This window comes from Prinia subflava, chromosome 6 (genome assembly GCF_021018805.1).
Source record: "Prinia subflava isolate CZ2003 ecotype Zambia chromosome 6, Cam_Psub_1.2, whole genome shotgun sequence".
Taxonomy (NCBI): Eukaryota; Metazoa; Chordata; class Aves; order Passeriformes; family Cisticolidae; genus Prinia; species Prinia subflava.
Window position 1 is genome coordinate 2,794,134 of NC_086252.1, and position 27,063 is coordinate 2,821,196.

Genomic DNA, 27,063 nt, shown 5'->3' on the forward strand with positions numbered 1-27,063 from the left:
CCACTCCCTACTTCATGCCACCTTGGCAATCTGGATGTTTTTAAGGCTTGTAGAGGGGTTCTGCCCCCTGCCCCTGACTTCACTTTGATGTTCTTGCTCCCTTGTCTGCTTTTCCCTTTTTATACCCCATCTCCCAGCTTCTGCACCCTAACAACCTCCTGGCAGAGATGTGGGCTGCTGCTTAGAAAGCAAGTTGGAACAGGGTGGATTACCAAGGCTCCTCCATTCTCAAAGAGCACTTACACATGCCTGGCATCCCATCCAGCAGCTCTGTGCTGTTTGCAATCCTGTGTAAACCTGAGCAAAAGCAGGGACACGGGAGGTAGGAAGGAAACTCAGTACCTCAGTGCTGCAGACCCTGCCCGGGTTTTAGTTCCTCCCTCCTGCCTGAGCACACTGAGCCCTGCAGGCTGTGCACATAATGAAGCTACCCTTAAATGAGGATTCAACCACAAGAGCAGGAAAAGGCTTCCTCCACTGAGAGCTGCAGTTTGAGGTACTCCCTCCTCCCCATCCCCCAAAAAATTAACATCTTCCTTTAGAAAACACAAGTAAAAAAAACCAAAAAGGACAAACCCTGGGGAAACTAAAGAGTTCTCACGGTGAATTTTATTTTGTAAGCAACAATATAAACATGTGAATAAAACAGGCATCATTTGCAGGGCTGGCCTTTGATCCAGAGCACCCTGGATCTAGCAACCCTTCCCGAGCAGATGAGGGCAAGCCTTTACCTGTGACTCCAGGGGCTGGCCAGGGTGCAGTCCACCAAGACCTTTGTCATGGAAAGACCAACGCTTGAGTATTTGCTATTACCAAGCATATGTGCAATCTTGGAATGTACCTCCCACCTCCCCCACCCCAGGATAAAAAAAAAAAAAATTAAAAAAATCTTACAGCTGCAAACCAGTTAAAAAAATTGCTTCCAGCTTATTGAGACTGAAATGGCCTGTTGGACTATAAACTGAAATATCGCTCTAGAGATAACCAACTGGTGGTGACACAAAGTACTATATTTACAACTCAAAAATATAACTGTTGTAGACTTTAATTTATAGCAAATTTAATACATTAGTGTTCACAAAATAAATTCTGGACCCAACTGAAACAGCGTGCTGCTTAGTAAGTTCTTTTTCCTTCCTCTCACTTTAACTGAAGAGACCAGCAAGTTCAAGAGCTTCTTCTGTGACCCACACACAACTTTTGATGGTGTCAGATGTTGGAGAAAACCAAACGTTTCCTGCATCTCTAAAGGTTTGCTGCTTGGTACCTTCTATTGCTCAAGCTGTACAGTTCAAACCTTAAGCTGTCCTTTAACAAGTTCCATACACGTCTCATGAAAGCTACTCAGGTACTAACCAGGGCACTGGTTAATGTTACAAACTGAAGAAACATCTGTGCTACTACATCCATGCTACTAACTCACACAACAGGAAAGAGGAAATACAACTACACATTCAATCTCTTATGCCTAAACAGCAAAGCTGTGAACTCCATTGCTTAAAGATACTTCAGTAAGTGAAACAGTACCATACAGTTCAAGAAAACATTTTTTAAAAAAAACCCCAAACATTTTAATAGTATAAAAAGTTGTTTTACTGGTGTTTCTACTATAAAGCTTTGTTCCACAAATCAAGTGATAAAATAATTAGATATGTTTACAGTGATAAGAGACTGCAGTGTAGACATTTCAGCTCACATTTTGCTGAGTGTTTCAGTACAACAGAGACTGACTGATTTGTTAATACACACCTAGGACACAGAGCAAACTGCAGACATGAAGTGCACACCTGAATAGGGAAGTTTACCCTCTGACATGGTAATTCACTTTCTTCAGTTCTCCCTTTCCCCTCCAGAACATGTCATAAGCAAAAACTGTATTTGGAAATGGAGGCATATAACTGTCCTGACTGCAAAGCAGCACAGAGGAAAGATGGATGCACACAAACACACCAAGGTAAATGCCAAAGTTATATGCCAACTACTCCTCCTTAGAGAAAATGACATCTTCAAAAGTGAACATGTACAAAAAAATAAAAACTGTCAAATAAATAAAGAATACAGATGTTAATTAATCACATACATAAGGAAACGTATTGGCATACTGTATGCAGTATACAGTATATTCATAGGATCATGTGGGCTGGACAGCACTAAGTAAGGAGTTATGTGCTGAATACAATTCCTTGTCTCTTTCCTCCAAAAAATCTTATGGTTTCTGGATATCAAGTGCAACCTTTACACCGATGCATAAATCCTGCACCATATCTCATCTCTGCCACACTTGGGATGCCTTTTTTTTTTTTTTTTTTTTAAGATCCACAGAGAAGTCCAAGAAGTTATAATGGTCTGAATGACAATTTTTGCAGCCCTGTCCATACTACTTGGTCTCTTGAGTTTCCTACCAAATGAAATTTAGTAATTGTATGGTACATCAATCCCCAGTTTTCCTGGAGGAAATGGGAGCCACTCATATGGACCCTTCCATCCTCTAACTGGCATTTCCCACACTCCTGTATGTAGGTATTATGCTGTGTGTTACACAAAGGCTGCTGAAACCATTGGAAGTGATGTAGCGATAGTCAAGTGTCAAGTACATCTGCTATAATACAGAATCAGGGTCTAGGTCTATCAAATGCTATATCCACATAACATTTTAAACCATGGAAATATTGTATGCATTTTCCTTTTTCTACAAATATTGTTGCAAACTTGATGTTAATTGTGTCATGAGGTTTGCATTCCTAATTCTCCAATGATTTTTAATTCAAATGTTTAACAACCATATCTATGCTAGGTACACTGAAAGTAGACATTGAAATTTCAAGTAAAATGAACTGTAGCCACATCTACTGGACTCAATACACGTCCCGACATCTAGATTTACTTTGATAAGTTATACAAATACATAATACATTCTTAAATAATGAAGACCCACAATATTAATTTGTGAATCCTCCCACGTTATAAAACCACTTTTACAGGAATGTTTATCCACCTGTATTACTGTTTTAGTTGCAGCGTCTCCTGCTTTCCTGTTTCCACGGATTACTGTACCAGTTCTTAGGCTTTGGCTATTGAAATCTCTTATGTGAATGAGGCAACACTGGTTATTAAGGCTGGTTTTTTCTCTCTTGTGAAGTTTCATTCTTTCCTATGATATTGTTTTCCAGAGCAGAATGACTATCTTGTGTCTTCAGGTTCTGTTTTAATGACCTTCCTTTCAATGTTGTTAAAAGCCGAATGAGGAAAATCCTTTAAAATACCAAGGCCTTCTGCATTGAGAAAAGAAAGAAAGATGTTAAAATACTGCTTGGAAACAAATACATTTGTTCTTAAATCAACAAAAAGATCCAAGAATAATATGAATATCAACGGTTGAAACAATAAATTCTGCCTCCTATTCCTGGGCTTTAACCCAGCTGCGTTAGAATCACCTCAGTTACACTACAGTGATCACAGAGGAAGCATCACAGATCCACTTCAACCCCCTCTGGCAGCAGAGGCTAATGGAGATGCACTCTGCACTTGCATTTTGAGACGGAACAGGTAAAAACCCCCTACTAGAGATTTCACTAAGTGAATTAGCACCGGGATTGGGACAATCTGCGAAAGAGGTGAGCCAAGACTGCAGCATCCCAAAGTGGAAAGACAAGATTCTGCCTGGTCTTCAACACAACTACTTTTGTTATTTGTGTTTCAAATAACCTTTTCCCACTTCATCTTTCAAACTCATCTTTCAAACTTTATAATAACTCCTAAAGTTGCAAGAATCTCAAGAACTCCTGGCTTTATCTCAGTGCACTAAGTATTAAACTGAAACCATCCACAGAGATTTCACAAACGTTTCTTGCTCTCTTCTATCAAACTCAGAATGAGTTTCTCCCAATGGCAGAGGTAAATGGTAAGACTGGCAGCAAGCAGAGGTCAGTGAATGAGAAACTCAGGCAGAAAATACTTATTCCATGACATGCAGTTCACAGCAGAGAAACAGTGCTATGTCCTTATAAATCAGAATAAAGACATCTTTTTAATAAAAAGCCTGATTCTATTATACAGAATGAAGTCATGTCATAATCATGTTGCTGTCACTGTGATGCAGTTTAAGTATTTAACAGCAGTGATTTGAGTCAATACCAAGGACAGACACGTGTCATAACTTGGTTATCTGATTCCAGTTACTGCATCCTCTAAATTTTTCCCAAATAATATTTAATCTGACTTTAGATTAGCAAGGGACACTCCCCTTGGAGTTTTCTCCAAGGCCTTGATGGCATGGTTACACACAATGCATGCCAGCCTGCCTTTCTGGCTGCTTCACTCAGAGACATCACAGTAAAATAGAAATGCTGGGTGATTTCTCAGGGGCAGCACTAACCCGAGGACTGGGACTTCGCCTCACCACTGGGGTAAAGCCGGATCAAATCACTGCACAGAGATTTCCCAACGTGCTGCTCTCCATCAAGTGAAATGTGCTGCATCTGTCTGCTTGGTAGGTTGGGCACTCGGAGGTTCAGTGGTCTTTCACCTGCAAGTTGTTCACAGGGAAACATGGATGCATTAAAAGAAAAGCAGCATTAAAAAGCAGGTAGAGACTTAAACATGTTAATTCTGTCAGTGAAAGTGCATCCTAGATTCCAGCTGCTCCAGGGATGTTTACTAGCAAAACAAGGCTTATGTAAATATACTGCTCTGCAGACTGCTTCATAAGCACTGTTAGAAAGGGACACCCAGCCAGAGAAAAAAATATATTAATTACTTTTTAAAAACCCTTTTTATTCTGCTCAAAAATCCTATTGAGATACAAAAATCTTCCTCTCCCACTGCACAATCCCTCTGAGACCCTGAAGATTTCCAGTTCCCCTGCACAATGGCTAAATGGTATAAAGCAGCTTGCTGGACCAAGGAAAGCTGGATCCACACGCCTGTTCTTCATGATTACTTCTGTACCTCATTGCTTGACCAATACACACAAGTACAGTACAATTAATTGTATTGATTCCCTTAGCTCTCCATCTACTGCTTCTTTTCAATCCCCTTAAAAAAAATAGCACTTAAGAAACAGACACAAGAACTTCTAGTTGTATTTCTTTTGTTTGTAACATTGTGTCTCACTTTACAATAGTAAAAAAAGTGATCCAAACAGAAATGCTCAAACAAAACAAACACTCCTAAAATTAACTCAAGGCAAGGAATAGCCAGTTGGTAAATCAAAAAGAACCACAGAACTGTAAGCTTTTTGAAGAATAACAAGCTACTAAGAACATAATTAGAATCTGTTTAGTGCTAAGTAATTTACATAGCCAGCTACTCAGGTTTTGTTCCTAGACTGCACAAACAGGTAAACATAAAGGGGTACCAACTATATTACCTGCTTTATTTTCAATTTCCACAAAACAAGAAAACAAATAAAATGCAACACTCTGCTCTGTTTTCAAAACTGAGGATAAAGCTAAAGCAAAGTCCTGCTCTCAATAACAGCAGTTGCACCCAACCTCCTTCCCTCCCCACGTTATCCCTGGGGAAAGCCGTTTGCTTTCCAAACAAATCCGCGACAGTAAGAAAACAGAACCTGAGTGTACATCTGATTGCATTATTTACACCGTAAGCACTTCAGGGCAGGGAGAGATCTTGTCTTGTCCATTCAGTGCTCAAGGCTCTGTATGAGATAAACACCACCACTGACAGAGGTTGCATAATATCAAATGTCTTTGCTGGCAGCAATGCCGTGCCTGGGAGCTACCATACCTTGTCCATCAGCATTATCTAATGACATGCCATTGGGGCTGTGCTCTTCTGAGTTCTGCCTGTAACACCCCGTGGAAAGACGTCTCTCTAACGCTGCCTGGTTGCAAAGAAACTCCATCTGTTTTGCCATCACCTTTTCCGACTGCAATTAAAACAAAAAAAGATTTCTCCCTATATACATACATAGAGCAAGTCAAAACACAGGGGGAAAAACAGAATCAGATGAAAAGACTAACAGCCTAGATAGTGGTTTTTGTTGACTCATATGTACAGATGTGTGCTTTACGGTTTCTTCAAAACTATGAAGCAAACAAAATATTTTTGCACCCATAGAGATTTTCATAATGTACATCTGAGTCACTCAGGAATACTTAAAATGCAAGCTGTTGTAGTTCATCTAGGCAGAAATGCAACATTAAATTCTCTTCTTCAAAAACACTTCCTGCACTTTAGGACTGCAGGTTACGTGAAGAGAATCTCAAGAATAGCAAAAAAGAATGTCTTAATTATCCAGTGAGCTCTGTTCAAATATATGCCTTCACAAAGTATTCCAGAAAGTATTCCAAAAGCAATGGCAACATCTGCTAAAAACTTATGCCAAGATTTCACCAGACATCTTGGAATCTTTATTTTAGGAAACAGAACTACACAAGCTTAAAAATCTGCCATTCTGAAAGTGTAGGATGACAGTATGTTTGTGGGGGATAAAGGTGTGAAATGTCTGTCTAGAAGAAGAACAAGACCTATACACCTCTAGAGAGTGGAGCTAAACAATCCAGTGCAACGTGGGAGGAAATGGCGTCTGAATGTTTGTCATTGACTTTAATGCCAAGAGAATTCTAACTTTCACTATAATCTTGTTCTTGAGAGAATGTAAATAAGCATCTTGCAAAAATAAGAAGAAAATCACAAGTCAAGAAAGTTGATTTAGAAGAGACACAATGAACATTAAGAGCAGAAAGTGAACGAACTTAACACGTACAATCGATAGGAAAAAATTTCTCTTTGAGGTGATAATGTAATTGTTTCAACTGCTACAGAGGTCTACTCATTGCAGAGCATTTCACTTTTCATGGAGATGCTGAAAGCCCTGACCTCCCACAAAAGGCTGCTTGCTCAGCATAGTTCAGTAATTTACACTACAGTGACAGTGTAACAGACCAGCCAAACCTGGGCTTCTCCAGCACAGTGGGGACCCTCACAGCAGGATAATGGCACGGCCAGTATTTACATACTCTGGCTCAGAGCTCACCAGGGTCTGCAGAACACTGATAGCTCCAGCTTGGTCTTGGGAGGGAGGTAAAAAGAGAAACTATTTTCAAACAGTTTACTTTCAAGTGTGCTTTAACTTTGTTATTCTGTCACTCCTGTTACCAACTTTTGAACTATACAGTAATTTTTAAAAAGAATAAAACATTTCTCATTCATGCCATCCTTGTTGTTTACTTAGGATAAAACTAGAATTTTAAACTTCAACGATGCTTCTGATCACCACAGAAAAACCTGTACAGTTGCATATATGTTTAAGCTTGAATTAAATCTGTAGTCCATTGTTATGTAGCAGTGACCAACAAAAACTTTATACAAAATAAGCTCATGTAATTATTCTGTGACATGTGGCATAATTGCATTTGCCACGGATCTGTATGACCGAGCACCACTTTGGAATAGGAGAAAGTAAATGATAGGGTAACACATCCATTCTCAGAAAACAGGAAGGTAACCCCTAAATGTAATCTTCTGTGCAAATTTGGTAATTACATTTGCCCAAATCAGCTATACAAAACAAATTTGTTGTAACTTAGCATGAAATCCCTCCTTGGCAAGAACTGTCAGTAGGAGATGGGTATTTTGCCTCAAGGCTGGGTTACACTACAGAAAAGACAAAGAAAGAACTGGCAACCTGTCTTCATTTATACAAAGCTTTCTGTCTGCTCAAGACCTCGCGCTTCCACCAGGCTAGGTGTTGTTTAGGAAGCAAATTTATCCCCTCAGATCCAGAGGTTCACTTATTTCCTAAACATATTGGCCTTTCTTCTTGTAAGACATGTCAGAAGTGAGGACTCCAAGATCGCCTACTCTATTCCTCTCAGCTCAATAACTTGAGCTTTCCATTTATAGCAGATAACGCAAGTAACACAGCACAGACTGTACCAATACTACCCTACTTGCTCCCAACAGGCAACCACAGATTTTCAAGCCTCCTATGCTGCATCTTACCTCCTTGGAACTAACAAGGGCAAAGCTGTAGTACAGTGACAGAACAGTTTGGGGAGGTGAACCCAAATTAAGAGTGATGCCATCACAGCTAAGCTAGGTAGCCTTTTAAAACCGATAGGAATTAATTTAGTCATCAAAACAACAAGACATCAAAACCAATGGACAAAGACACAGCCTGTATTATTCACAATGTACCGTAGTTGGCTTACCTGGGAATTAAGAGCTGTTGGGTCTTCACTCTTCCCTTTAGCCAAAGCAAGTGGCATTTTATCTTGCTGATAGAGCGTCTGGACTGTGTCCTGGAAATCAGGATAACCATCCTATTGAGCATAAAGACAAACCAAACCAAGAGGGACATATTACTATTTTTTCTTCACCTTCTCTGTACACTTAGAAGAAAAAAAAAACCCTAAAAATCACATTTCTGAACTTCTGTGAAAATTCTGGACTCCAATTTACATGTTGGTGCTATCTACTTCATTTAAGTTTGTACATAAAACACACACAGCCCCTCCACAGCCCCTGCTGTACACCTAACGTGACACAGAAAATCTCATCTCTCTCAGTTTCAGGTGAATCCAGACTACCCTCGTTACTGACATTAAACTAGTTTACATTCAGCCTTGACAGGCAGATTTAGGCCTATGGTTTCTGTCACTTTTCAGAAGTCAAGTTTATATGCAGTCATGGATATATACTAACCTTGTGAAACTGAGAAAAGCCTCCTGAAATTCAGCATATTTCACATAGAACCTACACTAGTATCACAAAATGAAATACCACCATTTCAGAAGTACAGTGGAAAATTTATAGACTATGGGGAAAGCATGATTCAAGAATCCTTCCAGTCTGAAATTCTTATAACATGCAAATCTCTTCTGCAGTTTGCAGATGTACCAATAAAGCAAATAAAGATCCTGTGAAAGTCTGCCAGACTCCATTAAAATAATCATTGAAGCAAAGGTTCAAGATGAGGGGTTTATCCAGCCTGGTATTATAAAAGGAAAGCTCATATGCATCAGAGGAACATCCAGAAATGTTTACAAAAGCACAGTACAGGTAGCTCTCAAAATGTGAGAGGAAGCCAGAGATCTTAAGACAGATCCAAACCTGAGAACAATGACATCTGTCACTGAGGTTCTGCAGACCTTGGTATCAAAAATTCACCAAATTAGGTATATTTGCCTTGTGGATTCTAAGGCACATACATGTCAGTAATTACATTTTTGACAATAGATGGACAAAAGGGTTACAGCCAAGGAAAATAGAAGCGATCTTTCAGAAAAAACACAGGGGAAGGACTACGAGGTTCTCTCCAGTGGCAGGCTGCCCACTGACCTGCAGAGCAGTGGTCTTAACCCAAGGCAGATGGCCAGGACCTCAGTGCAATGTAATGCCACTAAACCTATTCTTTATGCTTAGGAAAAAACCTTAAAATCTGTCAGAACGCTGCATACTGCTTTTAAACACCCAACATACTCCCTCACGGAACAAACAGACACAATATCTATGCAAAAACTTCACAGCCAGGTTAACTGGCACAAAGCCTCTGGCCTGAGCTAGAAACAAAGGCTTTGCAGCACAATTCCATGTGCACTGACCACTTCCACAGTTAACACCTGAATTTGCTTGGGAGAGGAGAATGATTATGTGTAGGAAGATGAGAAGCTGAACACACAAAACTCTATCGCTCAGGATCCTATTTTTGCAACACAGCAGGTAACACAGCTCTTCACAACACACTTGTGATCACCTGCCTATACAGAACTGAAGGCTGTCTCCCAAAGGTGGGTCTGGCTGCCTGTTGCTGTGTCAGTGCCCCCTCAGTCAGGCAGGTAACTCCCGGAGGATGACGCATCCGGAGGTGGATTACCCTCCTGGAGCCCCTTCCCACTGCTGCCTGTCCCCAGTGCCTCATTGGATGAGGAGCACGCTGGGCCAAGCACCAACCTGCTCTGCCCCCTGGATGCCTGCAGGTCCTCCTGCATGCACTGCAGCATTTTTGTTCTGCCATGCTGCTGCTCAGTTGTTTTCCAAGCAGTTTTGTGCAGCAGATGTTCCCAGTCCCACATGTGCTTTTTTGCTCCCTCTAATGACATTTTTCCTATGAAAACAGTAGCTTCTACTGCTTTTGCTGTTTTTGTGAAAAACACAAATCCCACACTTCGGTTTTCTTTTCAGCCTTCTCAGAAATAGTGGAGGTGGGGCTTTTCTCTCCTCTTCCTCCACCCCTACTGGCACGAAGGGAAGGCACTTCCTTGCAGCCTCTGCTCAGGTCTCCGTGCCTGTGCCCCCCTGACTCCCACGGAGCTTTGGGAAATGAGTTTTTGAAAGCTCTTCCCACCCCTCTTGTTCAGATGAATGGAGACACAGACACACAAAATAATTTCTTTAGACTACAGAGAGCAAGAATATTTTTAAAAATTCTCATTATTTTCCTCTCTTGGCTGTTCATGCAGACTCTGAGGGGGATCTTCATCAACACCAATAGTGATGAGCAGCCTCTTGCTCCACTTGTGCCTGATGTACCTGTGACTTGTTTTGCTTTCTAAGCTGGTGCCACAACAGCTCACTGCTTTGAGTGGTGCTGGCACTGAGTCACAGCAGATGACAAAATAAGGGGTGCCCCCTCCGCACAACACCTAAGCAGGAGAGATCCTTGCTCTGCAGGAGGATGTGCCATTTGCATCCCTATTCACCTGTCCTGCTCTTTGTCCAGGGCGGATTTAGGAACCACAGCCCCCTTTTTATCATCTGCTCCCAAATACCAATTCACTCCACTCCCTCCACACCTTTAGTCTGTCACTTGCCTGGAGTTTTTTTCCCCTTCTCCTCCTTACACTTCACTCCCACAGCTCACCCACCCACTCAATGAATAAGAGGGGGAGAGCTCACAGGGGAAGAGAAAGGCTTTTACAGGTAATTTGGTGTAATTCATGGCACATTGTTTCTTTGTAATGCTTGTGTGAGGTTCATATTCGTGAAAAGGATAGATTTACAATGTGGCTGCAGATTGACAATGCTGCAGCTTGCACACACAGCTCTGCTGGCTCTGCTCAAGGATGACCTTCAGAGCCTCTCTGGAGGCTTTTTTAAGTGTTATCATGTTTCAGGAAATTAACTCATCTTTTTTTTAAGTAATCTTTTACACTATGCAAACAGGCTGTGAAGTCTTTCCAAATTGAAGCCCTAGTAATTTTAGGCCACGCTTCACAGAGACATTAATGACTAATAGTTAAAGGAATGGTGAATCAAAATACAGAGTTCAGCCTTAAAAGAGAAATGCAAAATGACTCTTCTCAAATTAAAAAAAAAAAAAGAAAAAAGAAAAAAAAGAAAACCAGAAAAGAGCTACTTATAACAACAGAAAATATACCCCATGTTCAGGTCCTTTCTGTATTTTCATGATAGAGAACAGATCCACAATGAAGCATTACAACTTCAAAAACAGTGTAAGGAATTCTTACCCAGAACAGAAGGAAAAATCTGCATTTGCTACCATTTTCCTTTTTACTTTCACCTTTCCAAAAAAACCCAAACCAAAACAAAACCAAAAATATCCCTGAACATATTACTAAAAAGAGGAATTTTAACATTTTTTTTAAAAATGCAAGCACCAGGAACCCAAAACAGCAATCATCTATGTCATACTGCATCTTTTTTACATTTCATTGAAGTAAAGCCCAAAATTTACAGAGTACCTCAAATTTAAAATGCACTGAAGTAATGCTTTACTCCTCCTTAGAAGACTCCCAAAGTCATGAGGAAAAAAGACATTTCTACTGATAACAATATAGGTAATTTCAAAATTAATAATGCTATGCTATCAGAATAAAGATTTAATTTAATTTTCAATTTCTTCTTTTGGAAACATGACTTATTTCTGAAATAGTCATTTGTACAATTAAGACATGAAATTTTCACAAGCATTTTAAAATATAACTGGTAGTTTTAGATAAAACAAGAACCGAGCCAACATCCTTTCTCAGGATTATTGAACTATAAAGGGTATAAAAGAAGCAGGCCTTCTTATGATTTCACCGTGAAGAAAATAGGAGAATATACATCCCCTAAGGCTGTCCAGATTTCCTGCACTCCAGAAAACCTTGTGTTTCAGCTTGTATTTTTCAGGGTTTTAATTTTACACTTTCTTTCAATGAAAATCCTGTAAAAAACAGCACCTCCCTTGCAGTGTGCCATTTTAGACACTTGCTCATCATCAATTATTACTGAATGAAGGAAAAACTTCCTAATGCTGAAATCTAAGTCATTGAAATACTACTTCAAGTAGAGGAGTGGCAGCTTTTATAAATTAGGGCTGGACTTAACGAAAGAGAGGAGACTCAAGCAACCATCCTGCAACACGTTGGTCAAGGCTGATAATGCTGAAGCTGGATAAAATCATTTAATGCAGCTTTTCCCTGCTCTTTTTTGTGGCTCAAACAACAAGCACAGGTCAAAAGCAAATCCTGACACACATAAACGACATTACTGACTGATCAAAGCTACCAGTGAATCCACATGTTCATTTTGCTGTACGTAAGCTCAAAACTACAATTGTATATGGGCTGATGGAACTTAATAAATTTATCTCCTCTATACCTGGTCAAAATTGCCTTTTCAAAACTAACTGCTCTCACCAGGGTTTGCCTCACAGGAAACCCTTTGTACAGGTGAAGGCATTGCAGTACTGAGAAAAAAATTAAAGCCTTACTACACACTTACTGTGATTCATTTATCACAGAATACGCTGCATATGAGAAACACATTTCCGAATGTGTTGCAATTTTCCTCTACAGTTAGAGAATACATCACCTATCTGTGTCACATACAAATCTAGCTCAGGTCTAGCTCATGTTCTAACACACATTTAAGCTCCACCTTTTCAAGTAGACAGTACAATAAAAAACACCCACAATGCTAAGGATAAATTAGATACCCACGTAAGAGTGAAAGAGTAATTTGTTTGAAAATTAAATTAAATTTAAAATTAAAAAGAAAGATTTAAAAGAAAGATAAAGAAAGATTTAAAGAAAGAAAAAGATAAAAAGAAAGAAAGAAAGATAAAAAGAAAGATTTAAATTTAAAATTAAAAAGAAAGATCTACTATTCTTATGAGGTATATAGATATATGTATATTTTACTTTTTTTTTGTTTGTTTGGTTGTTTTTTTGTTGTTGTTTTTGTGGGGGTTTTTTGTTTGTTTGTTTTGTTTTTTGTTAAAAATAACTTCAAAAAGGCCTCAGATTTACCTTCCAGCAGTGGTAACTGAAGAAAAAGTTAAACTACATACATGCTGCTCCTGCATTCTTAATAAGAAATTCCCAGCACCTCCCTAAGCAACATCTTGTGCAAGTTTATACATTAGCCGTGCATACACACATTTGACACAAAACTCATTACAAAAACGTGTAAATTAGTATCTACAGGCACAACCTTTTGTGTTGAGATATATGGCTTTTAGTTAGTTTTTGACTTTTCAATATGATCAGTGTCCTAATTTATGGCACAGTCAGAGATGGCTAATATTCTGCCATCAGTCCTTATCCAGAACTCTGTATTTTGGACATGATCAACAGCTGACTGCAGTGAATGAGGCAAATTCATGCTGACTGAAAAGCAGCAGGCCTTATGGGAAGTCATTTCCTACAGTGCTCGAGCTCATTCCACCACAGGAAGTCAGTCAGTCCCATTCCTTCCCTCCTACTCACTCTTGAGTGCAAAACACTGAGAGTATCTTTACCATTAAACAAATCCTACTCTTTACCCCTGCTCCTACAGGTTTCTCCATCAAGCACTTACATTCACAGAGACAGTGGTGATGTTCTCCCACCCTCTCTCTCTCATACTCATCAACTGTCTATCAAATGTTTTTCTGACAAATTTCCTTAAGACAGATCCCTTCAAAACAAAACTGAATTTTAGCATGCACAGGTCAAAATACAGGAGTCACATTACTGTACCTCTATCTTGATTCTCTTTGGTGACAGCTCATCCCTTTCTCCACATTTAGATCTACAAGAGAAGACATACATATGATCAGTAAACAGCACATTAACCCCAACCATCAATAATAATGAAAAGGATTCAAGGAAAAAGATCAGGGAAGAACTAGTGATGCACAAAAAAAGCCTCCAGTTCACTTTGACATGGCAGTGAAAGTCATTCAAGTATAGAGGAACACAAGCATTTTGTGTTGTTTTCAGAAGCATCAAGATAATGGATTCTTCCTTCCAAAGAGGAAGGAAAGAACAGAGAACTACAGAAATGCCCTTGGAAAGGATATTACATTACAGGCAATGGAATCAACATTTAAAAATCAAAGGAAAGTAGCAAGACATTCAATCATACTTACTAATGCTAAGGTTTAAATTGTATTTACAAGCTGCTAAGCCTTTGTCACCGTTTCATAACAGCAGTTCATCTGACAGAACAGTAACAACTGAATTTAGGACTCAGCTTCAGTGCCTTTAAAGCAAGCTTGTAAGCCACTCCCTGTGACCTTATCTTTTTGGCTAACAAGCCAAGTCTGTATATGGAAAAAGGAAATTGATGCACTGAGCATCTCTGGCTATTCTGCCAATTTACATTTACCTCAAAACACACTAATGCCTCAAATGCCTCTCAGATGCCTCTTAATATGCACTAGCCTCAAAATACTTGGAAAACCAGAGAGCAAGTAAAAAGGTAATTCAAGACAGCTGAATCTTACAAGTTTAAAAGCTTCAGGACTCAAATAGCATTTCCCTCCTTTCCTCACAAGAGCATTTTACTAACGTGGCTTGACGAGCGAGAAGAAAGTATCTCTAGTACTTCAGAAGAAATGCTATCACTTAGTTCCCTGAAAGTAAAGTCCCTCTGAGCTAATGAAAGCCTTACTTGGTGGTCCTGTAGGTGTACTTGTAGGTGACCTCCCGAGAGATTTGCCGGGCCAGTGCGAAGAGCTCATCCCTCCTGGTCAGCAAGGCGTTATCCTTCACACACAGCTGGGCAGCTGCTTCGTTAACTGTTAGCTGCAAGTCAAACAAACAGGCACTCAGCATTTGGCACACTTGCACCTACTGTGCTTGTAAAAGTAGTTCTACTAAAATAATAAAGAATTTTGATCGCAAGTAAAATTATCTATAATTGTACATTAAACCCTGGAGGGTTTCTTCAGTTTATTTATAGCCTTTACTAAACCAGGTAAGCCTTAGGGAAGAGGAAAGATATGAATGTAGTTGGTGCATAAAGTAAAACAGAATTGTAAGAGTGTCTCAATGTGCACTGCTTTTGCTTCATCCCAGCATTAATTAAATCTCAGCATAAAACAGTAGCTCTGAACGTTCACAGTGTTTGGCTCCCAAAGCCTGGCTTACAGGGAATACTATTTTTATAAACGCAATATGCCCAGGACTTGGGGAAAAAAAAAAACACCAACCACCCTGACAGTGTGGGTACAGATGGCTTTCCCTGGTGAATACAGAATAAATTCTGTAGAAGGTGATGGTTTAAGAAACGATTAAACTTTTTTTAGCTATGTTTCTCACCCTCATGTTTGTGAAGACTATCTTCAGACATGAATCAAATGTAACTTGTTTCAAGGATGTTTTCCTGAGCCTGCCAGGACACATTTCTAGTGCCTCTGCTGCTGGCAAAAGATTCATAAAGAAGAGGGGGGAAAAAAAGCCTGAAATTGAGGCTCAAAATGGTTTTGCACTGCTCTTCAGAAGCCTATAGGAAGTTGTGATACAGTCATGAATTATATCAGCTTAAAAATACGGCTGTCTGAGAAGCCTGTGGTCAGCACTATGGACACAACATTATTAATGCTATGAGAGACACAAATGGAGGTGCTGGACAGGCTATTCCAAGCTCCTTCCACAGGAAGCAGGGCTTGAAGAGGCTTTCTCACTTTCTTCTCAGCTGAAAAACAGCCAGAACTTGTAATGAGGCATAACAGCAAGAGGCCAACAGAATACTACAGGTGTTTTTACCAAGTGCCCATAACTCTTTCTACTCTTTTACTTTTAGAAATTAAGCTGCTTTGAACAGGCTTGGCTTCTGGCAAAGGAGCACCGCTGCTTTGGAGCTCCTGTCACCGGTACAGTCTGTATCTGTGCCAGGCTGGTGAATACCCCAGAGCAGCTCAGTTTGCACGGCAGTCAGCACACCCATGGTGGATGGAGATGTGCCATCCCTGACCCTCGGTTTGCATGGCACAGTCAGCACACCCATGGTGGATGGAGATGTGCCATCCCTGACCCTCGGTTTGCATGGCACAGTCAGCACACCCATGGTGGATGGAGATGTGCCATCCCTGACCCTCGGTTTGCATGGCACAGTCAGCACACCCATGCTGGATGGAGATGTGCCATCCCTGACCCTCGGTTTGCATGGCACAGTCAGCACACCCATGCTGGATGGAGATGTGCCATCCCTGACCCTCGGTTTGCACAGCAGTCAGCACACCCATGGTGGATGGAGATGTGCCATCCCTGACCCTCCGTGCAGCAGCGGCCGCGCAGGCAGCGCAGCACACGTGCAACCTCGGACGCCCACCCCGCTGCTCCACACACCGGCAGCTCTGCAGCTACAGGCTGTCACCTGGGAGAAGGCCCAGGACTCGCCCTCCACCCTGCTGTCTGCCACACCACAGGGTTACTGTGTGTCACCAGAGGCCAGCAGCTCACCCACATCGCTGCACGCTCCATCCCTGAAGGATGGGAGCTGTTACACGACATGAACCACACCTTCCTTTGCCACAGGGCTTGGTGGCATCTGAACTATCAAAAATTTATTTCCTCCAACACAACATCTCCAGGAAGGTTGAAAAAACAAAAAAGGTGTATCAAGATCTGAGATCCTTCTCTCAGCAGCCTGTGCCTGTGCAGTATTTCTAGTAAAGCCTCACACAGAACTGTTGCTCCTAATATTTCAGAAGCAATTTTTCCTGTGTTTAGCCTAAAAACCTCTGATCTCAACAGGGCACTTCCAATGGTACCTAAATGTTAATCAGAGCACAAACTTGTTTTTAACAGGCGAACTAGGTATGTTGCCTGATCCTTTAGTCTCTGTACAGACAAAACCCTCAAATCTCACAGAGATCAGATGTACAAGGGCAGAAACAGGTTACTATGTTCCTGCAATACAAGGTACTAAAAAAACAACTGCCCCTTAGACAGGAACAGTTGTTCTACAACATCTGTTTTTTCAGAAAAAAAAAACACAGAGGGGAAAAAGATACAATGTAAGATTAATACAACACCAATTAAAAGAATTACCATCCAAAGCAGGCATTAATTTCTGTAACACTGATAGCTATTACTTTGCCAAGGATGAATAATATGGCTAATGCCTACAAAATAATTTGAGATATTTTTTATCCCTCCAAGTGCTGAAAGGTTGCAAAGAGCTGAAATGACTGAAAATGCTTCTGGTAGCTGTAGGCAAATGCTGTTTATCCTAATATGTGAGAAAAGCCAAATGTTTATTTGCTTGTTTTTCCTGGTTTCTCTTTCAGGTCACATTCAGACTTACTGAATTGAAGTGCATCATGGCTTCCTGCCTTTTCAGGAGGCATAATACTGCAGATACAAAGCATTGCATGCCTAAAAATAAAGAATCAGCTTGCTGGAAGCATTAAGGATATGGAGCAGCACAGCACCATACAGGAGAGGGATGGGTATACTTCCATCTGATGGGGTTCACAGATACCCCCACTAGAAACCACATAATTAAATACCAAGCCCTATTGTTTTGCTGAGTCAGCAAAAGAAAAGGAAGAGACCAAGCTAGACAAAATTCATTGCTTGTTTTTCTAATACCACTGAACTGTTTTTTTCTTCTGTTTTATAGGTACTGAGACAAGCACTGAAATATCAAAATGCAAATGACAAATCTGACTCAAACTCGCAGGGGTCACTGAGTTCAAGGGCATGCCTTGTACTCATCCCTCCTCCAGTCCAACTCTAAACATTAAGTGCTCTCTGTGTTTGAAAAGCTGTGTAATACTGAAAAAATGGGATGGATTAAGGACAGCATGTTTATTAGTTTTGGAATGCCTTCGAAAGACTTTATGTCAGATTAATGCTTTATGCAAATACTCCTACCAGGAACACACACTTCCAAACCAGCTCAGTGTCTACAGCTCTAACGGCTGCTCCAGCCTTCTGAGGCACTTCAGTGCTCATACTGAAACAAAAAATTCTCACTAATTCACCACTGATAATTCCACCAGGTTCGATCTTCATTTGCATGCAACTCCTCTGTGCTTGAGGAGCCAGAGATATCCTAATCTTTACATTAAAAAGCTAACCACTACTTAAGCTCTTTCAATTCACAGTGAAGTTTATTCAGCTGTTCCTTGCCAGCTGCAAGGAGAAACCTTGAACTGTGAGGCAAAATGACAGCTCTGGAATGTATTAACACGTGCAGAACAGTCCCTGGACCTGCAGAAACTTACCTCCTTAGTTGTTTAAGGTCCTTCCTTCTGAGTAGCAAACTGCTTAAGCCATCAGAACCAAAAACACAAGGAGGCTGAGTTTACGAAAGGCAAACTCTGGTTTAGCAGATTTTAAACAAAAGAAAATGGCCTCATTGCCACTATTTATCTTCTGCCTTAAACAGAAAATGAAGACAAAACTGTTCAAGACAAAACTTTGTGAAAACCAGCCTCTTTAAACCAACAGTAAACTAATTACAAGCAAATTCTTCTTGCCTGCATGTGTGCATTTCCCATCAAGTTCAGTGAGGCCCCACATGCGTAAGTGAGGCATAAGTCAACCACAGACTCCTTTGATCTTGTGCCCTTAATCACAATAGTGATAGAAATATTTCCTAAAGCCAAACCATGCTCTCATTCCATTTTTAAACGTGGTTTTACAATGATGTAGTAAAGATCTGTAGTGCAATACTAAAAAAAATGAACAAGAGAGAGCAGTTGTCCTTTCTTCCAGTTCATTGCTATCCCGCTCCTTCAATTACTACCCCAGGGTTCATTTCCCAAGTTTTGCAGAGCCACTTCTGAGCCTACACGAACCCTGGAGCCCACCTTCCAGTACACTGCTGGATGGCAGAAAATTATCCTACAAGTAGTCTGCCCAGATTTCAGAGCATTCCCTGCCGTCACTACCCCAGAGAGAAGCTGTGAAAGCACACAGCCACACACTTGTACACCTTGACTGCCTCCATCCTCAGGTGTGGAGAACCACCTGTCTCTGAATCCTCAATCTGCAGCCATGTACACAGGGCATCTACACAACTAATCCTTTCAGGTCCTGCCTCCATCTCACACACAACTTGCTCTGTTACGAGGGAGACTTCCACAGGGTCAGGGGAGTAAGATGAGATCTCGTCTTGTACAGTGGATGAATTCACAGATTGTAAGTGTTTGACATAAAGCAATGGAGCATGTAAGTGTAAGATGCACAACTAGAACTGTGTGGTAGGAATGTGGCTGACTACTGCGGAAGTGTCTCCCCAGTCTGCAGTGAAAGCCCTTGTCAAGTCACTGCCGGTGATGTGCAGTTGCCTTATAAATGTAAATATGTAAACAAAAATGTAAAGAAATATGCCTTGTTTCCTTCTGCCCTTCTACTCAGAAGCACAAAGAGAGCTCAGTCTTAATGGTATGGATCACACACCTACAAAACTTCTTGAAGCGAAAAAAGGCTAAAGCCAGTACAGTTTTTTTGGCACTCCTGTAACATAAACACTGCCTTTCCTTTTGGGAACTAAGCCTTACATGCCAAATTTTAAATCCAACTGAAATTTTGCAATCACTGTTAACTGTGAAAATGCTGATGCAGCATTCATATCAACAGTGTTCTGGCACAGCTTTGAATTAATGTTTGTTCTCCTCTTGTACAGTTTTTTGGCACTAGGAAACTACTCCCCACACAGACACACCTATTGCATTACAACACATGCAGTGTGAGCCTCAGGAATGCCACAAGAGGAGCAAGGGAGGCCCATAGGGACTTTCAAAGACAAGAGGGAAGAGATGCTACTCGGGGATTAAAAGACAAACATTCAGATTGCAACCACCCATCAATACTGGAGACAGTGCTTTCCTTTCCTCCTCACACAGCCCGCACATCACTTGACAGGCTTAAGAGCACTATGCCCAAAAAACCCCACAGGTTGTGTAACTGAGCTTCATCCCAATTCAAACAAACAAAAAACAAAAATCCAAGCCACTGAGTTTAGGGACCTCGTTGATAGAATGCTTTTTATCTCAAGTGCATAAGCTACAGAGCAGAGTCTTGAGGTGAGGGAAGACAGCAGAGGGTAGCAACCACATCAGACACAAGCAATTTTAGTTACTGATCTTCCAAACAAGTCTACTCTCAAAGCTGCAAGGAAATATCACGACAGGACATCTTTAAGAATGTACTAAATCCTTAGAATCCCCAAAGCCATGCTCAGTGCAATACTGGTTGCTATTTCAGTGCCACATTTTCTAAACCTTCTGTCTGACAGACCACACCAGCGACGGAGCAGTCTGCTGACACCGGGTCGAGATCACCACGCACACACACCCACGCACCAGAGACCTGTGCTGCACCTGAGACTGCCATGTCAGGCCAGGACGGCCTACAGCACTCAACACACAACTCTCATCGCTCAGCAAGAAGAGCCCATGCAAGAAGTATACCCTGTAAACACCTCTTGTCAAAGGTGTAGGAGTAGGGGAGCAAGCCCAGTTCCACTCAAGATGTTTTACCTCATGGAGGGTGAGATGCTTGCCATCCTTTCTTTTCGAGTCAAACCTGCCATATATTGCACTGTACTTCCTGATCTCCTCCTCTTTGTGAGGGTCATCGTCACTCATCTCAAAGATGTGACCAATCATCTTTGCCAGTTTCTTATTTGTTTTCAGTAACTCCTTGACTTCATTGGAGTCACTTTTGGGCAGGGAGGGAACCATACGTTCTACACATTCAGCAACCGACAGAGCAGCAGCAGCATCCAGGGTCTCGCTGTTTTCCTTTGGTGAGGCCGGAGAGCCAAGGTCAGCGGGGGAAAGGCTGTGCTCACTCTCTGTGGTGTGGTGTCCCTGCCAGAGTCTGGGCTCGCTGCTGCCCTGCAGCGACAAGCTCCCCACCACATCAGATTTGCTCGTGCCCACGCTCTGCACGCACGTCGTGGCAGCACATTTCGGAATCTTCAGGTGAGGCTCTCTGGTGCTGCTGTTCCTTTCGTAACTGCTGCAGGATATCCCCAGCCACGCTGGAGACCCCTCCGGCAGCTTATATATTGGAATGCTGCTGACTGGCAGGGAGGTGAGAGGCTGGTTAAAAAGGCCAGGGTTTGTGACCCAGTCCCTCAACGCCTTCTGCAGCCGTCGGACATGAAGTGGCTTGCTGGCCATGCCTACGAGAGCCATTATCTCCAAAAACTCCTCTTCCCCTGCTTCACAGAGCTGCTGGACATCATCACCACCCTGCTGGATGAAGGCATCGAAGTAGAATAAGAGATTTGCTTTTTGTAGTATTCGATACAGCTGCAATTCTCCGAGGGTTCTGGGCAGAGCTGACGCCATCACGGATGACAGAACCTGCAAACAGTAAGAACAGGGAGACGATGAGCACCAAAGCACCGACGTCCAGATGCGCTGTCCACTGCCCATCTTTCCACAAGGACAGCATTGCTTTCTCTCATTACAAGAACACCCACAGAAATGAGTAAGGGGCAAAAGCTCTAATATTTGACTTGTTATCCTAATGGAAGAATTTTTGAAAAAACCCAAATCAGCAGATAGTTGTGATGTACCTATACAAAAAAGATGATTCAAACACAAAGCCTCCTTTTTTTCAACATTCCTACTTCATGTTTGTTCCCAAGAATGTCAGCTAATATCGCTCACAGCTTCTACTCGATTCTCTCTTATATCTTAAGATCAAAATGATCACAAAACACATTCTGAAGAATTACAGAGTACTCGATTCCCTGAAGAAAAAAAATCTCATCAGTTTCAATTCTTCTTGATTGCCGCATCATTTTCCCCCATAGAAAGTGTGGAGGACTGTAAAAGGAAAGCAAAGAAGAAAAGTGCTTTACAGAACCCCAGAGGATTAATGAAGCTGGGTCAGTAAGTGTTTAAGAACCAAGTATTTCTACCGTTTTACCTGTTCCACATAAACAGGATCCAATGCCTCCGCTGATCTTAATTATGGCAGCAATAGCTGCAGACAAAGCAAAAACACTGATGGATTCCAACATATATAGTTTAAAAACCTCAGTTGAATTCACCTGCCTGTTTCATTTGCTAACAAGGCTGCCTGTCATTGACACTTGAGACATGAAATACCACTCAGCAATATAGCAATGGTGCTTAAAGGCTCCCAACAGACAGATCTCAGCCCCCACCGTGGCAGGAAAAACATCTGCACAAGTTTCAACTTCATAAACCCTTTATCCAGTTATACTACAACTAATGATCTCCTCAGAGAATTCTAAGATCTCTCACACACACCTCTTCACTCTACGGTGGCTTTCACAGCCACAAGCAGATAATTTCCAGTTTTACTGTATTACGTTAAACCACCAATCAATAAGGTCTAAAGCATGTAATTTATAGTTAGTTGGGAAAGTAACAGAACTAAAACATCGAGCAGGTCTGCTAACGTTGTTCTGGCTCTACTATCACACTGGACTTAAAAAAACACACAGTAGTAACCTAAAAAACAACACAGAAACCTAAGAAACAACCTACAGAAAGATGTGCACACTTTGGGGAAAAAGTATTTTAATACTGTGCAACTCCCCTTCCTCCAAAACTGCAATGCAAGAAAATACATTTGCTATGGGGCACTGGGAGATTGGTTACCAAAAGTAAAACTCAAGAGAGAAATTATTTTTACAGTGTGTGCTTTTGCATACTGTAAAATACGAAAAATATTGTAGAAAAATGGTTTGGGTATTTTTGTGGTTTTTTTCACAATATGAGCCTTTTCTTCAGCAAGTCAAACATACAGATAAAACAAGCAGAGCCCAACTTCTATTCAGGAGGCATCTCGAAGACCAGGGTTTTGCTGCAAACTTCTGATTTAACTCTACTAGAGAAAAATAAAATCAGGAGGTCAACAGAAACTTTCCAGAAACGTATGTGGCAGCAACAGGATTCCTACAGTCAATCTCTTCAGGAAGAGAGATGGAGCCCAGGGGAAAAAAAGTAAAAAAGACCCAAAACATACAAAACTCCCAAAGCACCAGCTGAACATATTCCTGATGCGTGTGCCAGTATGTGTAAAGCAGAAGGTGCAGTAACAGCAGTTTAGATTTGAGCAGCTACCTCAAGGAGCTGCTGGTGAGCTTAAGAGCTAATAAACTACACACTTTGGAATTCAGGGTGAAACTGTAAACATTAAAGAGCTACGTGTTTTAGAAACACAGTTTGGCTTTCTGCAGTTAACTGAAGAAAATCAATCAAGTACTGTCTACACTCAAAGATACAAGAAAAAACAAGGAAAATTAGGAAAATCACTTAAAGGTATCCCTTTACAGGGCACAGAATTCACTGTCTTTAAGTGTCATTATTTCACTGAATTTCTTTGAAAAATCCTCCTATTCTTGACAAACTTTGTCAAGACAAACAAAATTAACAGCTTATGGTTTAGTGGCATTTCAGTGAACTGTTCCTACCCTCTCATTTCAAATGATGCTGGCTTTTCACCATCAATACCACAAATTAACTTATATAACTTTTAAAAGAAGGTCAATTTCCTCAGAAAGCTATTCATCTTAGCACAAAATCTACATAAATCTACATAAATGAACTTTTTGCAGAGAGCTAAATTGAATCTTGGGAGGACAGTGGCAGTGAAATTACACACAGCCCAAGAGCTCCAGGCAAGGCACGGAACTGAACTCATTTTTCCAGCCCACAGGCTGGAAGAGCAGCACCAGTCCACGAGCAGTCTTTACCTAGAGGCTTCTAATCAACAAATCTCCTCATGACAGATAAAACTGGATTAATATGTACTATGGAGGCGTCAGCAGCGAGTCCACGGTTCAGACTGCATTGAGATTTGCATTTAAAGCAAGACTGAAATCCCTTTGTTTCATACTTTAAAGACCCACTCTGTTTTTCAAATTTAGTACAGTAACTCCTGAGAGGGCCAAGCAGTTTTTCCATGTACAACTGCCACCGATTTCTGCAGAGAAGGCATTTTCAAACACTCCTCCTTTTAACCTCTTTTCTCCTTGCATTTAACAGAGTTCCTCCAGCACTCACTTCAACGCCATCCCAAGTTATTTCTACACTTTAACAAGGATAAGGCTCCCTCCCCTTTCCGAGACAACCTCTCCCGCCGCCAGCTACGCTGCTTCTCCAAACAGGATCAGTGTGGTCCCTGGTTTGTCCCTGCTCACAGCCTACAAAGGGAAGCAGCTACACTAGTCCACCTGCAAGAGTAAGATGAGGCTTAGGAAGAGAGCAAGCAACAAGCAAGGACTGCTGAAAAAGCAGCACAGCACTGCCTGAACCCGAGGAGATTGTTAACCCAAAGGACACCTGGTGCTGCTGCTGCCTCTGCTCACCCTGCCGGCCACGCAAAGCCTTAGCACACCCACTCAAGTCTCGGCGCCCCACATCTTTCAGGTGACCTTTAAGCTGTATCTAAGAGACCTGAAATACTGCTTTCCACCACTTGTCTCATTTCTTAATGCACTGGGGACTGTGCTTTTGGGGCAAAAGGTAAGCACAAGAAGAGGTTACACAACGAGAAGACGCAGGGAGAGTTCACAGCCAGGACACTTCTGTCAGCTCCTCACCAGGAGGAGCATCTTGGATAAGACCCTGAGGCACCATGCATGATCCCCCTCTTCTGCAGCCCGCTTGGGAAGTCTCAGGTTGTCTCATCTGTGATCCCAAACCAACCTGGTTCAGGAGTAACAGTCTGGTCATGTCCTCTGGCAAATCCTAAGAAGCCAGTCAGAACGATCACAGCCTCCGGAGTGAGTAGGTACAGCTAACACAACTGCAAACCCTTTTTCCAGCAAGAGGCAGGACTGCAAAGCTGGCACGGGGAGGTCTACAGGAATAAATGAACACAGCCGCGGCACTTGAGCTGCTACTTCTCCCCTTCTTTGCTTGTTGTCCATACCAGTGGTGTCAGAACACAGAGGCAAGGGCAGCCGTCTCTTACATTTTTCACATGTAGAACAAAGAAAGAAGCAGGAAAACTCCCCACAGCAGACAAAGCTGTTTAAAATACACGCAGGGCTGCATACAGTTATAGCCACGGGAGAACCAGGAAATCACAAGTTAGATTTTCACTCAGCCTTTGCAACCCACAACCATGCATTCTGATTTTCCACATTACCTCATTCACATCCACAGCCCATCACCCCACACGCCATGCCCTCCTCTCCAAACGCTGGCTGTCACCTTAACTCTGACCACATACATAACTCCTGGGGAAAAGGAAAACAAAAACCACAGAGACACCACAGAGCGCTCTTAAATATTCGTAAACAGCCAGTGCAGGAATCACAACCTATTCCTGCTCCCTCTACCAAGCGGGAGAGGCAGCCCCGCTCAGCATCATTAGCACGGGCAAACACCGGTTCCGTGCCCGCTCGGAGCCGCTCGCTTCCCGGAGCTGGCAGGAAGATGCGCGGCTGAAGCAGGCAGGCGGTGGATGTGGGTGAAGCACCGGGAGAAATTCGGGAGCTGTGGGACGTATGCATGGGACAAAGGCTTCCCGAGCGGCTTTCCTGCTTTTTAAGGCTGCACTGGAAGTAAAAGCAACCGAGGAACTCTAACCGATTGTAGAGATTTTACTTCAGGTGAAGAATTCTAATTGAGCTGTCACCAATTAAATTAGGAATACAAGGAGAAAGTGTGAAACATCACATCCCTGTATTTTAGGCAAAAGTGATTATTTCATAATGTATCTTGATCACTTTGGGCGTTTTGAAAAGTCTCTGAAGACAAACTGGGTTTGGGTTTGAGAGCTGGCTGCTTTGCATATTCATTACATTTCTGCAGCGTTTCCAAAGGACTTTTAGCAGGAGGAGAAAATTACATGTAGCTGCAGAAGAGAGACTTCGCAAATTAGTCTTGTCTAGCTCTGAGATGTGCCAAAATACAGCCGATGAGTGAGCTCCGCGTTTACGTACAAACCCGCACCTCGCCGCAACTAATGAGAAACTTGAAACGTGCACAAACACCCTCGCGTAAGGACGAGACGAGCGCACAAATACCTCCAGAGCAGGGTCCCGCACGGCGGGATGGAGCCCACGGCAAGAAAACCCACACCGCAGGCACGGACGGGGGGCTGCGGTCCCCGCACAAAGTTCGCGGCCGCCGAGCCCGGTGACAGGAACCTCCCCGGGGCGCCTTCAACGTCGGGGCTGCCCCGCGGGGCGCCGCCGCGCCCGCACAGCCCCTCGCGTCCGCGCCGTGGAGGGGCACGGCCCCGCAGAGCCCGGGGGCCGCCGCTGTCTCGCCGCCCCTGCCCGGGACCCCGCCGGAGCGGCCGCCGCCGGGGCGCCGCCTCCGCCCGGCCCGGCCGCGCCGTCCCGCCCGCCGCCCCCGCCCCGCGGCCCCCCCGCCCCGCGGCGCACACGGCGGGGACGCTCCTGCACTTTCCTCCCACTCCCCCGTCCCCCCCGCGCCGGATTTCTCCGGGAATCACCCACGCACGACCCGCCCGCTCCTTCCGGCCGTGCCCCGCGGCCGCGCTGCCCGCGCCCCCCGGCCGCCCCGCACGTACTCTGCAGCTGGCCGCCGCCGCCGGCTGCCCGGGGCTCCCCTCGGTGCCGTCCCGGGGCCGCAGACTCAGCCCCGCCGAAGTTCCTGCCCGCGGCCCCCCCTCCCAGGCTCCTCCTTTCCCATCGACGGGGCGGGTGGGCGAGCCTGTCCCCGCCACCGCCTCGCTGCCGCCGCCGCCGGGGGGGCGCGCGGCCGCCCCGCCGCACCTCGCCTCGTCGCGGCCGCGCCTTCGCCGTGCGCGGGGGCCGAGCGGGCGGCAGGGAGGGAAGGGAGGAGAGGAGGAGAGGGGAGGGGAGGGGAGAGGAGAGGAGGGAGGGGAAGGGAGAGGAGGGAGGGGAGGGGAGAGGAAGGAGGGAGGGAGCGGCCCCCGCCCCCCCGCACGCCGCCCCCTCCCG

The 27,063-nt window shown here is 43.1% G+C and overlaps 1 protein-coding gene across 3 annotated transcripts; it reads right to left on the reverse strand.

Moving 5' to 3' along the window:
• Positions 1–1,029: 1,029 nt before the first annotated feature.
• Positions 1,030–26,971, reverse strand: NAB1 (NGFI-A binding protein 1). 3 transcript variants are annotated; one of them, XM_063399890.1, is made up of 8 exons: positions 26,670–26,971; positions 20,672–21,505; positions 14,845–14,978; positions 13,929–13,980; positions 8,175–8,285; positions 5,746–5,887; positions 4,400–4,525; positions 1,030–3,272 (listed from the first exon to the last, which is right to left on the reverse strand). In XM_063399890.1, exons 2-8 carry the CDS (start codon positions 21,488–21,490, stop codon positions 3,181–3,183), a joined length of 1,476 nt encoding a protein of 491 aa, XP_063255960.1. In that variant the 5' UTR covers positions 21,491–21,505; positions 26,670–26,971; the 3' UTR covers positions 1,030–3,180. The 3 variants fall into 3 exon arrangements, with proteins under 3 accessions (XP_063255960.1, XP_063255958.1, XP_063255959.1); XM_063399888.1 differs by having other exon boundaries at positions 4,376–4,525; positions 26,670–26,970; XM_063399889.1 differs by lacking the exon at positions 26,670–26,971 and adding an exon at positions 26,158–26,440 and having other exon boundaries at positions 4,376–4,525.
• Positions 26,972–27,063: the final 92 nt, after the last annotated feature.

What these genes read in the sequence shown, in the direction of transcription:
- NAB1 (XM_063399888.1), bottom strand. Translation starts at nt 21,490, where the DNA reads ATGGCGTCAGCTCTGCCCAGAACCCTCGGAGAATTGCAGCTGTATCGA. An exon ending in AGCATCTCACCCTCCATGAG is followed by an intron (nt 14,979 to 20,671) that starts GTAAAACATCTT and finishes TTTGACTTGCAG; the next exon opens with CTAACAGTTAACGAAGCAGC. An exon ending in GGCGAAGTCCCAGTCCTCGG is followed by an intron (nt 3,273 to 4,375) that starts GTTAGTGCTGCC and finishes TTCTCAATGCAG; the next exon opens with AAGGCCTTGGTATTTTAAAG.